The sequence below is a fragment of the Dryobates pubescens genome, chromosome 2, assembly GCF_014839835.1.
Source record: "Dryobates pubescens isolate bDryPub1 chromosome 2, bDryPub1.pri, whole genome shotgun sequence".
NCBI classification, from domain to species: domain Eukaryota; kingdom Metazoa; phylum Chordata; class Aves; order Piciformes; family Picidae; genus Dryobates; species Dryobates pubescens.
Window position 1 is genome coordinate 607,270 of NC_071613.1, and position 15,178 is coordinate 622,447.

At 41.0% G+C, this 15,178-nt stretch overlaps 1 protein-coding gene across 1 annotated transcript in view; it reads right to left on the reverse strand.

The window, feature by feature from the left end:
* Nucleotides 1–15,178, reverse strand: part of EML4 (EMAP like 4) — a 109,728-nt gene that overhangs the window by 69,161 nt on the left and 25,389 nt on the right. The window contains exons 3-4 of the mRNA XM_009896594.2: nucleotides 6,381–6,510; nucleotides 319–492 (exon numbers count right to left, since the gene is read on the reverse strand). Of these exons, the coding sequence (XP_009894896.1) occupies nucleotides 319–492; nucleotides 6,381–6,510 (304 nt within the window). The remainder of the gene's footprint in view (nucleotides 1–318; nucleotides 493–6,380; nucleotides 6,511–15,178) is intronic.

Genomic DNA, 15,178 nt, shown 5'->3' on the forward strand with positions numbered 1-15,178 from the left:
GCCTATGAAATGCATCTTGAGAAGGATCAACTCAGGGTTAAGGGCTTTAGAATCATGACTGATTAGCACATTAGGATTTCAACCACAGAGCATAACAGAACACCTACATAATCTTAACATTTCACCCAACAAAAAAATGTATTTTAATGTATTAGCTCTGCTGTAATGCATGCCGAATGCATCCTCTCTGACACCAAAAATAGCAAACATTTATTAACTTGATCACAAGACCCAACTATTTCACATGACTTGTTGTCAAATATGAACTCAGTATCATTACAATCACTTTCTAGTTCTGTACTGTAGTACTGTGAAAACCTTTTAGCTGGAGCTGAACTCTTGCTTTCTTGAGTTTGCCTGTGTGTTTGGAGAGTCTGTGAGGAGGGCTGGGGAGGAGGTGAAGCTTGAGTTTGTGGACTTTGATCATTAGAATGAGATTCCTCTTTTTTTTCTTTCTGTCCTGGAGGTTTTTCCTTCTTTTTTTCTGTACTGCTGCAAAATAAAGTATAACATAGTGGAAAAAAAAAAAAAAAAAAAAGAGAACAAGCACATATGTTAAAAAAGGGTGGAGAAAATGCTTTCTGTGAAAAGATGGGAGACGCAGGTGACAACTGACAACACATGAGCACCACAAGAATGCCTGGATCCATTACTCACACTCTTCAGGTTAGCGTTCTGCTACAGTAAGGTTTATTCACAAGGCCCACCAGTAAAAAAGGCTAGGGAAGCACGGACGATTACTCATTTCAACTGTACAGTTGCACTGAGTTTACTCTGATTTCAGAATGAGCACACACCTCATTCATGGGCACTTCTCCAGTGTTTGAGGCTGACACAAGACTACCATCTCTCACCAAAAAATAAAAATCATCCTCTGGAGCAGCCCAGTGACTACCTTAGCATCCTGTCAGCCAAGGCTCAGTGCAAGCGAAAGGCAGGAGTGAGAGTTGCACGTTCAAAGCCCAGAATGACACCAAACCTCTCTGTATACTTCTGGCCACGCATGGTACTGCTTATCTTTGTGCCGGCACCACGAGAGAAATCCTGTTGCTGGTCTCTCTGCTTTCCGTGGCTGCATCAGCATTCAAAGGAAATCACCCCTGAAAACTCACTGCTGTTTTGATCTGTAGTTGACTAACAGAATGCCTCACCACTTCTTTAAGGTGTTACATAAACAGCAGCTAAGGATACACTTTTTTGTTCCTAGTCCTGTATTTATTAGGCCAACACTTAAAACAGTTTAAAAACACATAATTAATAATCTTAAACTTATTAAGGATATAACCAAATGTCCACTAAGTAAATAGAAAGAAGATTATTTAACAGGCTCTTCTATAAAATAGCATGCTTTGCAATGTATTGGACCACACAAACATCAGCAGGACCTGAAAGAAAAGCATTCCTGTATTACACAGTCTATTTTTCTTAGATTAAATAAAAATCTTCAGAGGCAAATGTTTTAGTAAACAAACATTGATACAAACATATCAAAAGGAAAAATAAATATTTTCCTCCTAGGTTTAAAGTAACCTGCAAAGTAAAATTAATTTAAAAAAATAAAAATAGTATTTTATTGAAAGGGAGAAGGTAGATTTCTATTCCCTGACATCAATTTTTCCTCTGAACCCTGCTATAATCTTAATTATTTGTGATTCCAGTTACCTCTCCCCACAAAACAATGAAAAGCAGTGAGACAACATTCAAAATAAATGAATAAAAATAGCCCCCTGACATTCACAAGCTCCTCCTCTTGTTTAGAAGTACTGAAGAACATGAAAAATAATAAAAAGCCCAAAATACATTTATAAGGATTACTCAGGATTTGTCATGCAAACCAAATGACTCGTTAGAGATGTCAATACAATGCACCAAAGGTACAGTTCGTTTACAGAAAAGCAGACGAGAGCAAACCAGCGCTTTCACATTTGAAGGCACAGATGTGATCACGGAGAACAAAGCCTGAAGAACTGTAGGATTTTGGTTAATACTTTACAGAAGCCTTTATTAAACTAGAAGCACAAGAGTATTATTTTTTAATTAGAAGATAGCTTGGATTGCTGGATGCAAAAGCAGACTACACAATCTTTTCACAGGCTGCGGTAATGAATGCAGCGTCGTGAAATAAGTTCTTGGATTCTCTCACCACTAAACAAACCTCTGTGTTCCTACTCCAATATTCATTCCCCCATAAATGCAAGGTGTCTCATGAGACAAGGTGCTGAGAGAGCTGGCAGATGAACTGGCCAAGCTGCTCTCCATCATTTTCCTGGGTTAGGAACTGGCTGGAAGGCCGACCCCAGAGAGTGGTGGTGAATGGTGCCACATCCAGCTGGCGGCCAGTCACCAGTGGCATCCCCCAGGGATCAGTGCTGGGCCCCATCCTCTTTAACATCTTCATTGATGATCTGGATGAGGGGGTTGAGTCAGTCATCAGCAAGTTTGCAGATGACACCAAGTTAGGAACAGATGTTGGTCAGTTAGAGGGTGGAAAGGCTCTGCAGAGGGACCTCAACAGGCTGGACAGATGGGCAGAGGCCAACAGGATGGCATTCAACAAATCCAAGTGCCGAGTGCTGCACTTTGGTCACGGCAACCCCATGCAGAGCTACAGGCTGGGGTCACAGTGGCTGAAGAGCTGCCAAACAGAGAGGGACCTGGGGATGCTGATTGACAGCTGCCTAAACATGAGCCAGCAGTGTGCCCAGGTGGCCAAGAGGGCCAATGGCACCCTGACCTGCATTAGGAATAGTGTGGCCAGCAGGAGCAGGGAAGTCATTGTGCCCCTGTACTCTGCATTGGTTAGGCCACACCTTGAGTCCTGTGTCCAGTTCTGGGCCCCTCAGTTTAAGAAGGATATCGAGACACTTGAACGTGTCCAGAGAAGGGCAACAAGGCTGGGGAGAGGCCTTGAGCACAGCCCTGTGAGGAGAGGCTGAGGGAGCTGGGATTGTTTAGCCTGGAGAAGAGGAGGCTCAGGGGTGACCTCATTGCCCTCTACAACTACCTGAAGGGTGGTTGTAGCCAGGAAAGGGTTGGTCTCTTCTCCCAGGCAACCAGCACCAGAACAAGAGGATGCAGTCTCAAGCTGTGCCAGGGGAGGTTTAGACTCGAAGTGAGGAGAAAGTTCTTCACTGAGTGAGTCGTTCGTCATTGAAATGGGCTGCCCAGGGAGGTGGTGGAGTCACCGTCCCTGGAGGTGTTCAATAGTGGATTGGACATGGCACTTGGTGCCATGGTCTAGTCATGAGGTCTGTGGAGACAGGTTGGACTCGATGATCCTCGAGGTCTCTTCCAACCTTGGTGATACTGTGTTCCTTCAGCATGCTCAGGTGAATGCTACCTGCTGACAGCATCTAACTTATCCACCTCGTCTCTCATGTTGTGTTCTTACCTAAACGTCTTTAGCTCACCTGATCAACTTCCTAGAAACCATAGCTTCAGTGTGGGAATCTTCTGAATGGCTTCACTGGGCTCTGTCAGTGGACTATTTGTTTAACACTTTGCCATCAGGTTCACTCCTGAAATTCTGTGTTGCGACCATGAGAGGCAGCTGGATCACTCTACCTTCTCTGAGATGCAGCACAAGGCATACCTTGGCTTCCAGCACAGTTCTTTTATCTACCACCAAGTTGCAAGAGGATTTTTTTCTCACTGCTATTTTAATGTGAAAAGTAAATTCTGTATGCATGTGGCTGACCTGATATTGAATGTCTTTGTACCGAATTTGGTTTGCTCTCTCCTGCTGAACTCTACTATGCTGTTGTACTGTGATGAATCATACTATGCTGTTACAGAGCAGCTCTCCCCAGGTCTTGTGAAAAACTGAAACCAAATCAAGAAAAGCACCTTTTCTTGTGGGTTACCAAGACTAATTTTTTCTGGGAAGCAGTCATTTAATGCATCCAAAAATTTCCAAATCATATATTGATGAGGAATTTCTTCAGTCTCCATGTGAGCAACTGAGATCTATTAGTATCTGTCTGAAGTTTGCATAATCTCTAATTTCCCTTCGCAGAATGTTTCATCCTTTGGACCACAATCCATTGGCAGCTCAGTAACTGCCAGCAGAGTGGTTATTCTGAAACATGAAGACTACTCTTACCAGAAGCCACTTTCAGAAGAATGTTTAGTCATAAGGAAAATGATCAAGCAGGTCTTTGTGACAATCATCTGCAGTACAAAGTATAAACTCGTTTCCAACTCTATAGATAAAAAAAGGCATGATTTGTGTTCTAAAGTGTTTTGGCATCTCTAGCACAAGGCAGTTCCAGACTACAGGGCTGAAATTTTCCCAACTGTATGTGACTTCACCTCTGTCAATGGGACATCATCTATCTGTTTGGGGTACATTTCTGGGCTCTGGTTTTAGCAATAACTGATATTTTAGCATACCTGTTGAAATGAGATGTGCTGCTGTTGTGCAGCCTCAGAGCCATCAGTACATCTACATGACCTCAGTGTTCAAGATGGCAAAACAAGAATTAAACAGTCCAGGAAATGAAACAAAAAAAATTATCAGAGCTGACAGGTCCACAGAGGCCAGAGCCTGTGAAACACACAATGTAAAGACTGCACAAAATACAGATACCTAACTTCAATAACAACAACATCTATTTAGAAATGAAAAGCTATAGGCAGGTTATGGGGGCTGTTTGGCAACTACAGTGTAATTCGACATCAACAGGTGACCATGCCCATGAGCTGCACCACCTCAACTCCCATCCTGAAGAAGAGCCTGGAGAAGCTGGGGTGGAGCACCCCATGACCAGCTGACATTCTCTTGTGGCCTCCCTCCTTTTCAACTGTAATAAGAATTTGGAAATAAACACATTTACCCTAACTTTAAGGAATTTCGACTACTGACATTCATTTATGCCTCCTTCTGGGGATACTATTTGGTACTGAACAGTTCTGCTGTTGTTACACACAACCACAAAGCCTGAGAGTTGACATTTTCTTTCACCTTTCTTGAGCTGGCAACTTTATACAAATGCAAGCCTCTTTTCTTCCAAATACCAAACAAATTTCACAAAACAGTGTATAAAGGCAGGAGAGTGAAAGGAACTGCTGAAAAGATCATTGAAGAGAGGGCTCAAGCCTTTCTAAACAAGCCTTTCTTAAAGAAGGGACTAAGTGTCTTCAGATGTACTGAAAGCACCAAAACCTCTCCTGGATAATAGTTTAGGTGCCTGGAGAGAGCTGCCCTCTGTGTATTAAGGCTTTCCTCTTTTGGCCTGCCCCAGTCTCCTTTTAAAGACCTTAACACAGATGAAAGGGATGCCAGCCACTCCACTGTGCTCCTCTTCTGTCAAGTGCTGAGCAGCCAATGAATCAAGAAGGTGATTCAGCACAAATGCAAGCTGAACACCACAGGAACCGGACTGGCTCTCGTCAAAGTGCCAAGAGCCACAGGCATAAGATTAATGGAAAAGTGTTAAGAAATACCTCCCCACAGGAATGTGTTTGTCCCAGTGCCTGTCATACGAGCAGAGAGAGACAGTCAATGATCACTTTCTGATTTACTGTTGAAAAGTAAGCAAAGATTCGGCAAAAGGAAAGCTATGCAATGCTACACAATGGAGAAAGGCAAAGAGCAGAGCACTGCCATTGTTTTCCAAATTCCCAAGGGCACTAAATCGTGCTCTGCTTGGCTGGCACACAGTTTGTATTTGCATACAGCATTTTTATTCCCCGAAGTACATCATTTCCCTGTCTTGCTGTATAGCACAGTATTTATATCCAAACTAGAAGAGGAACTGGCCACTGAAGAGTACTCCAGAGAGTCCAAGAATTTGTTCACATAATTTACCACAGTTTTACATAAGAGTCTTTGCCCTGTGGCTGTATCTGGCATCCTGTTCTTTGCAACAAAAAGAACTAGGTGCAAAACATACAGGTTAAAGAAGCCCCATAATCACCATCTAAGAGATCCACAGAAGAAAATAGTTATACAAACATTTTGTTTACTGCATGTAGCTGAAGAAAAAAAAAAAAGCAGCCCTATTGTTTGGTGCTTAGCTCAATTTCATGCAGTGTCATTTTTACACATTTGAGATCTGATACAGATATTCCTACTAAAGAATAAGTAGCCATATTTTGGATTAAGATTTTATCTTGCACAACTCATATTGTTTCAAAGCTATTGCCTGTTCTTCACAATGGTGCATTGTCCTTTAGCTTCTTTGGAAAAAAAGATGCAGATGAATTTTCCATTTATACTGGAAACCCAGCCCAACAACATGGTATAGCTCCAAAGTTTATTTGTTCCTTACTAGATGCCATGAAGCTTCAGTGACGGTCATGCAGAGACAAAAATCAAACCCTTGCTCGGTTTGTTTGTCAAGAAATATGCAAATTAAATTTTAATAGCAAACAGATACCTTTTTGCAGCAGATGAAAGAGTTTCTTTTCTAGCAACAGAAACAGATGAACTGTGGCTTGTTTTCCTGCTTCCTGTACTCCCATTAGTTATACAAGACATTGAGATGGCTTCTCGGAGGCTTGGCTGGCCTAGAAAAAAAATAAATATTGAAGAACAGAAGATTTTATAGCTGCATCCAAAGACCTATTCAAACAACCAAAACCTATCAGATATGGACCTGGTACACATGGCAGCAGTTCCAGCACTCAGGAACTCTAGCCAGTATCCAGTGGCACGCATTCATGGAACTAGACAGCTGTAGGCAGCAGATCTGGGACACTAACACAAGCAAGAATACCCTCTGACAGGGGTCAGCTTCTCTACTGCCATGCTGCCAGCAAATATTCTAATTCAGTGACATGCCACATCTCTTTCCAGTTGTGATCCACTGGGAGAATTAAGAGATTACAGCTAGCCTTGGGAAGCTGATCAGCTCAAATAGCTGTGGGAGATCGTATCTTGATTATTTCAACTCTGTTGTTCAAAACCATCACAGCTCAAAGAATACAGCGTGAAGTTTAATGCTTTCAGTTTGTTTGGTTTTATACTGAACTGAAAAGAAGTTGCAGACAGAAGGGCTCTCTACAGTGAAAGAATTAAGTTATTCAAGCATGGTGATGCTAATGATTCAACTACCAAAATTTTCAGCTTGTTTTCAGTTTCCCTATCTACCTTACAAGGTATTGATTTTGAGTATATGCACTGTAGTACAATTGTTAAGTTTCTGATCTAGTTCACTCCTTAAACAACTGCCACATGCAGTGAACATTAGAGACTCCCTTTGGGGATGAATTAAGACTCTATTTGTGAAGAAGGCTGTAGTCTGTCAGATGCCCACTTCACTCACTGCAGAAGTTTGAAACTATGCAGTGAATGTGAGAGGGACAGCAAGGAAGAGGGGGGGAGCAAAGGCTCTTCTATTTAAAGAGCTAAATGCTAGCCTGGAAACTGCCTTCCAGAGCTGCCTCTGCTACAGACCATCAATGAAATACAAGACATTAGACCCAAACCTGACACTTCACCCCTTTCCACTAATTGTGGGTCTCTCCTTTTTTTGCATGACTGTCTTATTTCTAAGCTCTTATCCAGAGAACTGTGTTGCCTCCTCCTGCCCTTGAGTGCTATACTTCCACTGCTCTGAAGCATTACATGACCTGACAAAAATTCCTGGGCTAATCTCACACTAAGCATCCAAAAATCAGGCATCACTTTTAACCCCAATTTTGTGCCATATCCCCATTTCACAGGTAAGTTGTTACTGCATCTCATGGGGTCGTGATGTCCAGTCACTCTGATTGCAGCAATAAGCATGAAGGACATGACTGACAGCAAAATAACAGGTCTGTGTTCATGTCAGGCTGGGAACAGTGTGAGAGAGATAAGGCATGAGGCCACACATTGAAGACAGAAGTGAGTAAAAAAGCAGTCTGGGACAATCAGCTGTTCTGTGCACCAAGGACAAACTCACATCATTTGAACAATACCAGCATTTGGTGGCACCTCTATCACAGTGCAATTCTACCAGGCAGCTTGCAATGTAAATTAATTCTTATTTTAAATAAACATTTTACATATGAGAAATACCCATCAAGGGAATGTCACACTGCAGAACTATTTGGATGAACACAGAAAGTGGGCTGATCTGTGCTAACCACAGACTTCTTCAAATACACCAAGCAGCACATGACCACGTCTGAAATTCAGATCAGGAAAACCAAAAGAAGCATGAATATGCCAGGCAGAAATGAGAATAAAGGAATCTGAAGAAAGTAAAGACATGCTTCAATACAGAAACACTGCAAAGATCATTGTTCTGCACAAATCAGTGCAATGTAATTCCTTCCAACATTCTTAGAGAACTGTTTTATTTGCAACATATGCATTTGGAATACACATTTCATTTTAAAAGTCAACATACTGTACAAAACATCGGAAGCTCAAGAGATTTTACCCCCATGTGTAAGTTAGATGCAAGAATAATGAGCTTAAAAAGCACTTTTCGTATTAGAAGCCTATAAATTAGCTTCTTTTACTTTCAGTGACAAAGTAAATAATCTTCTTTGTGGAGATGCATAATACCAAGGCCTATGATTCACTCTTGAACTGTATATGACCTTAGCATCTCCGTCTGCTCGTCACAATACATCAATACCTCTCCAACCAGTACTAGCACAGCTTTCCAGAAACATCAATCAGGAGACATAACAGGGATAATTCTTAGTATGGTGGGGAAAGCATGCAGTGGAAATCATAAAGGATACACTTTTCCTGTAAAGTACAGGAACTTAACAAGATGGGGAACAAATTGCTCAGTTTTCTCCAGTAAGGAGAAGATTGATATTTTGTTTGCTGATGACATCTAGAAAAATCACCACTGCTAGGTATGAAAAGTCTCAGTTCCTGCTTACGTTCATGGACAAAAATTATTCAGAACAAAACTGTACATCAATGTGTACTCCTGACAGGAATGTATGCTCCTCCAAGCACTGATGAACACAGTAACAACTGAAAACATAGGATCTACATGGCATTCTTTGGGTTGTTTATTAGTGAAGTGGGTGCTGGTGGCAGATCTGTAGAGTACTTACTAATTTCAACAAGTGGCATGCAAAATTAACTTTGTTTTACTTTAATTATTTCTATACTAAGCCCTAAGATATTCAAATCCTTCAACCACCTCAGAATGCTGTCTTTTCATTTTCAGAAAAACTTGACAAAAGAATTCTATACCTCAAAAATATGACATGCCTAAGAGTTTTGTGCTAATAAAACTGACAGTTTTAAGGACAGAAATTAGTACTCTAAGTGTAGAGTGTGTGGCCAACCACACTATTAGTCACCAGTAAACCCACCACACAGATGCACCATAGAAAAACACCACTGAAACAGTACTAAGTGCAGCAGAACATAAGATTTTTTTTTAATGTACTTCCTTCCTAAAATAAAGACACCATAAAAGGACTAGAAAATATGACAAAACCTAAACTTCCTTCAAGACGTTATAATGAATGATACCAAAGCAGTTAACTGTAGTCACCACTTTGCTTCCAAAATTTCGAAGGATGTGTCTTGGTCCAGAGAAGGAAAGAGACTTGGTTCTTTTGAATATTCTGTGTTATGATATTAGAGGCACAAATGAGGCCAGAAGATCAACAGCCCTTGAGGCTATTTATTAACAGAATAAAGTGGACGGATCAGAAGCAGAGAGAGAGAAAATAGAACAAAAAAGGAAAGAGAAGAAGAAAGGAATTATATTACTACACCTCTCACCCCCCAGTACAGTTTGGGTCTGTGGAGGAAGGCTGGTGCCACTTGGGCGTGGAGGAGAGGTCATCCTTGTTGGCTGTGCTGCCCTCCAGCAGAGGAGGGGAGGGACCCTTCTCTGAGCAGCTTCTTCAGCTCCCCGAGTTGCAGCAGGCAGAACTTAGGACAAGGAGAGAGGGTTCCTCCTGGTCTGCTTCTTCCAGGCTGCATGGTGATGTCTCTGTCCTTTTCTCTCCCGGTATTTTCTTCAGAGAGGCATTGTCCAGCTCTTATCCTTCCTGAGCCAGCAGTTGTTCAGATCTTTTATGCAGTTTTTTTAGCTATGGGTCCAGGTGGTGACTATGCATATTCCAGAGAGTATGACAGCAGTGGCCTCTGCCCATTTCCAGGGCAGCTGCAGCCTGGTGAGCAATCTTTATCCTTTCTACCATCCTCCCTTTCCAGGGTAGCTGATGGGTAGAGATGATCTTGTCTATGCACATTCCAGAGAGTTATCCAGTGGTGTCTGCCCAATACACATCAGCTATTGTCTGGGCAGGCAGCAAAGGTGATTTTATCTTTGTTGAGTCACATTAAGAGAGACAAGATTTAGTCTCTCACAGATGTCAAGTGTTTCAACTCATGGAAGATGCTGGCAAAGAAACAGCTTGGGAGCACTAAGACTTTTGAAAATGAGTTCTGTGTTCTGAATTGCAGGGAAATATTTTCTTCAGCACTTTGTTTTATTCAACTACTACAGTTACACAGTAAGAATCAAACTCTGTTTTGAGACTTACTTCAGCAGAAAATGTGTTCTTCTATCACATGAACAAATGCTACAGATCAGGGCAAGATACTAGTTCTCAAATAATATCAAATAAATCGGGAAAAAGATAACTCATTTCATTACCTATGGGTTACACTTCATCTTAATATCCAATGTTAAGAAAAAATTACATTTTGACACACTTTGTAATTCTTATAATAATTGTATCTGGATAACTCCCCCCAGATGTTTAAAATACTTTTTTATGGAAGCCAAATTCCACAAATCTCAACTGACAACTGGCTGTTAAACACACATTATTTGTCCTGTCCTCTTAAATGAATGGAAATATCTGAATAGTTAACAGACTTCAATATACAACAGTTGGAGAAGGTATAGCTAATGCCTGAATTCCTTGAGACCCAACTGAATCTCTCCCATATAAATGAAGCACATTATGAATAATTCAATATTTAGTTATAGATTGCCTACAAAACTTTTACATCTAGTGATCTGACCTGTCAACACACAAACTTCTAACTATAACTGATCCTTATAGAGACATAAAACTAGTTTTTCAGGTGTTATGCTCTTAAAAACATAGGAAAGTCCTGCCCAAGGCTCTTTGGGCTGGCATTTTAAAACCTACTACCCAGGGAAACTGAAGATGTCTTCGGCATGAGACAACCAACTGATTAGTCGGTGCACACAGCCCTTTCCCACCCGCCGCCCCTCCACCATCTTATTATTTTGCTATACTTTCCCAGAGGTACCATCTACTTCCAACCAACTGCCAAGTGAGCCACATCCAAGCAGAGAAAAGAAAATTTTAACTATGGTAATCAGAAACAATTTGACATGCTCTAGTAAACAGTGATGAAAGAGGCACTCAAGTACTAAAAACAAGCAGGTTTTATTTGAAAAAGTTAGTGGCACCATTTAACTCTTTCAACATTGGAACCTGGCATTTGAGAAACATCACAGAGAACACCAGGGTACTGCTCAGGAGAATTTGCCCACACTGCTCTCAAAAAAGCAGCCAAATGCACAAAACATATCCACAACTAAGCAGCATATGGAAAAAGAATAGACGCTTATCACCACAACTGAAAAACACTCTTCTACAATGCTCTGAGTATCTTCTCCAATGGTTTTTAGGTTACAGAGGTCTTTAACAAAATAAATCAATTCCTCAGTTGGTTTAGCTGGTCAGTGACCCTGAGTCCATTAATGTCCTCTAGATCCAAATTCTTTGAATAAAGAAAAATAAATGAACAACATCAAGAACAGTTGAGTATAACACAGGAAAATATTAAAGCAGACAGAGGAAAAGATAGGGAAAAATGGGAGACAGATACAGAAAGAAAAAAAAATCTGTGCAGAAAGAACAGCTGGCACTAAAGCCAATGCCTGGAAAATCCATTAAGATCTCCAGAGTATCATTACTTGTTGTGCGAGCACGCAGTCTGCAGACTTCAACTGGACTATTCCCACGAGTAAAATGACACAGGTACTGGCTTGCCAAGTTAGTTTTAATATCAGGGATAAAAGCCTGTATCTTAGCACTACCATAAGCACTTTTTCATCTACACTTCTATTTTCTGTTCCTTTAGCATTTCCTGATTGGGCAGCATAAACATCTACCAAATTACTAGAACAATTTTCCACATTAGAGTGTTAAGACTAAACCCACAAACGCAAGTCTGTCTTCTGCGCTCATCACCGAAGCTTGCTGAGGCTATGAGGACACTTTCAATATAAAACAAAATTACTTAATGTTATTGAAATTAAACCACTGTTGAGATAAGGTAAAAACTACACCTGAAGGGCTTGGCTTACATTAGCACAACAAGATGGAATGTGATGCAAGACACTACTTTGGATTTTTGCCATTGAGTAGCCATATTGAAGAGGGGATCAGAAAAGGAAGTTTCTCTGGATCCCTATTTTACCCAAACTCACTGCACCAAGTAAAAAATAAAAATAAGAAATGTCTGTGTTCCCAGTACAGAGCTGCTTTTGCAAGTCCCCTAAGTAAAGTAAATGCCTCTCAATTTGCCTGCTAGCATTGTCATGGGAGATCCTCTCTGCAACCTACTATGCACTGCTTCAATTTAATTTGTGAATGAGTTATATCAGTTCTTGTCCAAACAATAGGAAATGGTCATCCAAAGGTTGGATTCTCATTACTTCCAAGTCCAGAAAAAGGACACAAACTCTGTTTCTCTGTAGGCAGACATTGGATGTACTTTCTGGTGGGTGGTGACTTTTTCAGGCAAGAGCTCCTACCCCAGGTATTTTATTGGTGCCATTGTGTGCCACAACCTTGTCTCCACACTCAAGAGCCTGAGAGATGAATTCTCCTGTTGCACACATTTTGATACCCTGAAACATTTTAATAGGTTTACCAGGCACCAGACAATCTATCTTGGTGGCAGCAGCGACAAGTACCAGACTGCTTTTATGCTTTCCTTTTTTTTCAGCATCCAGGTAATCCTTGGGTTTGGAACTTCTTGTGAACATTAACAGCATCAATCACGCATCAGAGACAAGTGGCAACAAGAGCTTAAAATTGCCAAAGGTGAAGAAATTCCCACCTAAGAATATCTTACCAAGCCATCCATTAAAAAAGAGAGAGAGAAAGAAAAATAGGAAGAAAGAAAAATAAAATCCATCAATGCACCTACAGCCTGTGATCTCCCCAAACCTTGTCACTGTTGGGGATCTGCCTCCTAATAATCCTTTTCCTGTTTCTAATCCTCAATATTATTTCTGGACCTGGTAATCTCTGTGTACTTACTCAGGTGTGTACAGAGATGGAGAACTACTACCATAGTCTTTTATTTCTAAAAGATTTTCTCTGTTTGGAATGACTTTGCATTAAGAAGTACTAAAGAGGAAAAGAAGTCACGTGAACACTCCCAGTCTGCTTTTTGCTGTGCAAGGAACAGACAAGAGCTGCTTCTGTTGCAATCCCTACTAGAGGTGTTTCCCTCATGCAGTATCTCTGCTTCATACTTTAGCTTATCCAATACTGGTCACAAATCACCTACCTTGTATGAAGAACAGCTTACTGCTGAGATAGGGCTACAGAAAAAATACCCTAGGTATCAACCTCCTGACTGATAGTCCATGGGTTAGAAATAAAAACATGCCCATGCCCACATTTTTTTCCACTGAAAACTGGAGTAAGTTCAAAATAAGGATGCAAGAGAAATGGGGGGGGAGAAGAAAAACCAAAGACTACAAGGATAATGTGAAATAGTCTATCTTCAAATATGGTTGGTTCAATTTGCCAATTTAAATAAAGGGACAAGAACAGAACGAGCTGCACAGATATGTAATGCAGACAAACTAACACAAGAAAAAAGAAATCAGAGAAAATGTGACGATTAAGACTTGCTCCTTTCAGCACGAGTCACAGTCTGCTCACAACACTTATTTTTAGCCTACGAAAAATCTCTCTTTAACGATTCTGCTGAAGTGGCAGCAAGGGAAAAATGGCTATGTTTTAGAAAGTTAATTACAGCAGCAAGTAGGAAAGACTCCTTCAAACTAGGTTACATATTGTCTCTTACTCACATTAAAACTTTTTGGTAAAAAGACTCAAGATGACTTTTCCTAGTTCGACGGTTCTTGTAAGCTCAGTTTTATTTTATAAGTATTTTATCTCACTGTATTGCCACACTTGGAGCTGAACACATCTCTCTCAATGTATTCAGAAATACATATATTTACTCTATTCATTATTTACATCAGCATGTATTTTGAAGGGCTATGGCAGAGACAAATACCTGAGAATCACAGCCTCAGGTTTTTAAGAAAACATTTGCATAATATTTACCAGGAAACTGCAATTATTGCAATGCATTAATCCAAATTCCTGCCAAAAAGTTGTGGATGGATATAATTACCATTGCAGCAACCAGGACATGACTAGTGAGAGCCTGTTATGCACCCATAAGATGCTTACAAGAATTTGCAGTTTGGGCTGGGTGCCCTCTGCTACAGCGGGGGTGATTCCTGTGTCCAGAGGTCCAGCCCAGTGGGTGGACACAGGAAACTAGGTATTTCCTACCATAATTATTTGCACCACTATAAGACCCAGTGCGGGGTCTAGCACTTTCTCTTTTCTTCCTCCTCCGTCACCCAGTAACTTGGGGGAGATGCCTCCCAGCCTTGGGCCTGGCTAGGCCCAAGGCCAGTGGGGGGGATGGGCAGTCTCAGATCTGGCCAGCTGAGACTAGCCTAGCAGTGGAGTGGGAAGAAGGAGCCCTGGGGGTCATGGGTGTACCCTCAGGTGGGGATGGGATGTTCCTGGGTCTGTTTTGGGATCTTTCTTTGTCACTGCGATTTTGGCTCTCTGTAAACACTCACTGCTTCCCATTTAAACTTTCCATCACTTTGTCACATCCGTTTGTCTAAGTTGTTATTTTTGCCCATGGTGGGGAGGGGGACTGCCTCAACCCATCGCAGATAATTACTTCCCAGAGTATTATTTTGGTATGACAGTTTGGATCTTCTGCCAATCTTACTCATTCCCAAAAATGGTATTTCTGATAAAACACTGCAAGAGTGCTTCATCTACTGCATGAATGCAAAATACAGAAAACACAAGTAGAATCCAGAGTATTACAAAAAGCTACACACAAATTTGTGATGAAATACTCATTAAAATGTTGATATTTGAGTTTCAAACCATATTATCTCAGTATCATTCCTCAAGTCTAATTTGAGACAGCAATTAT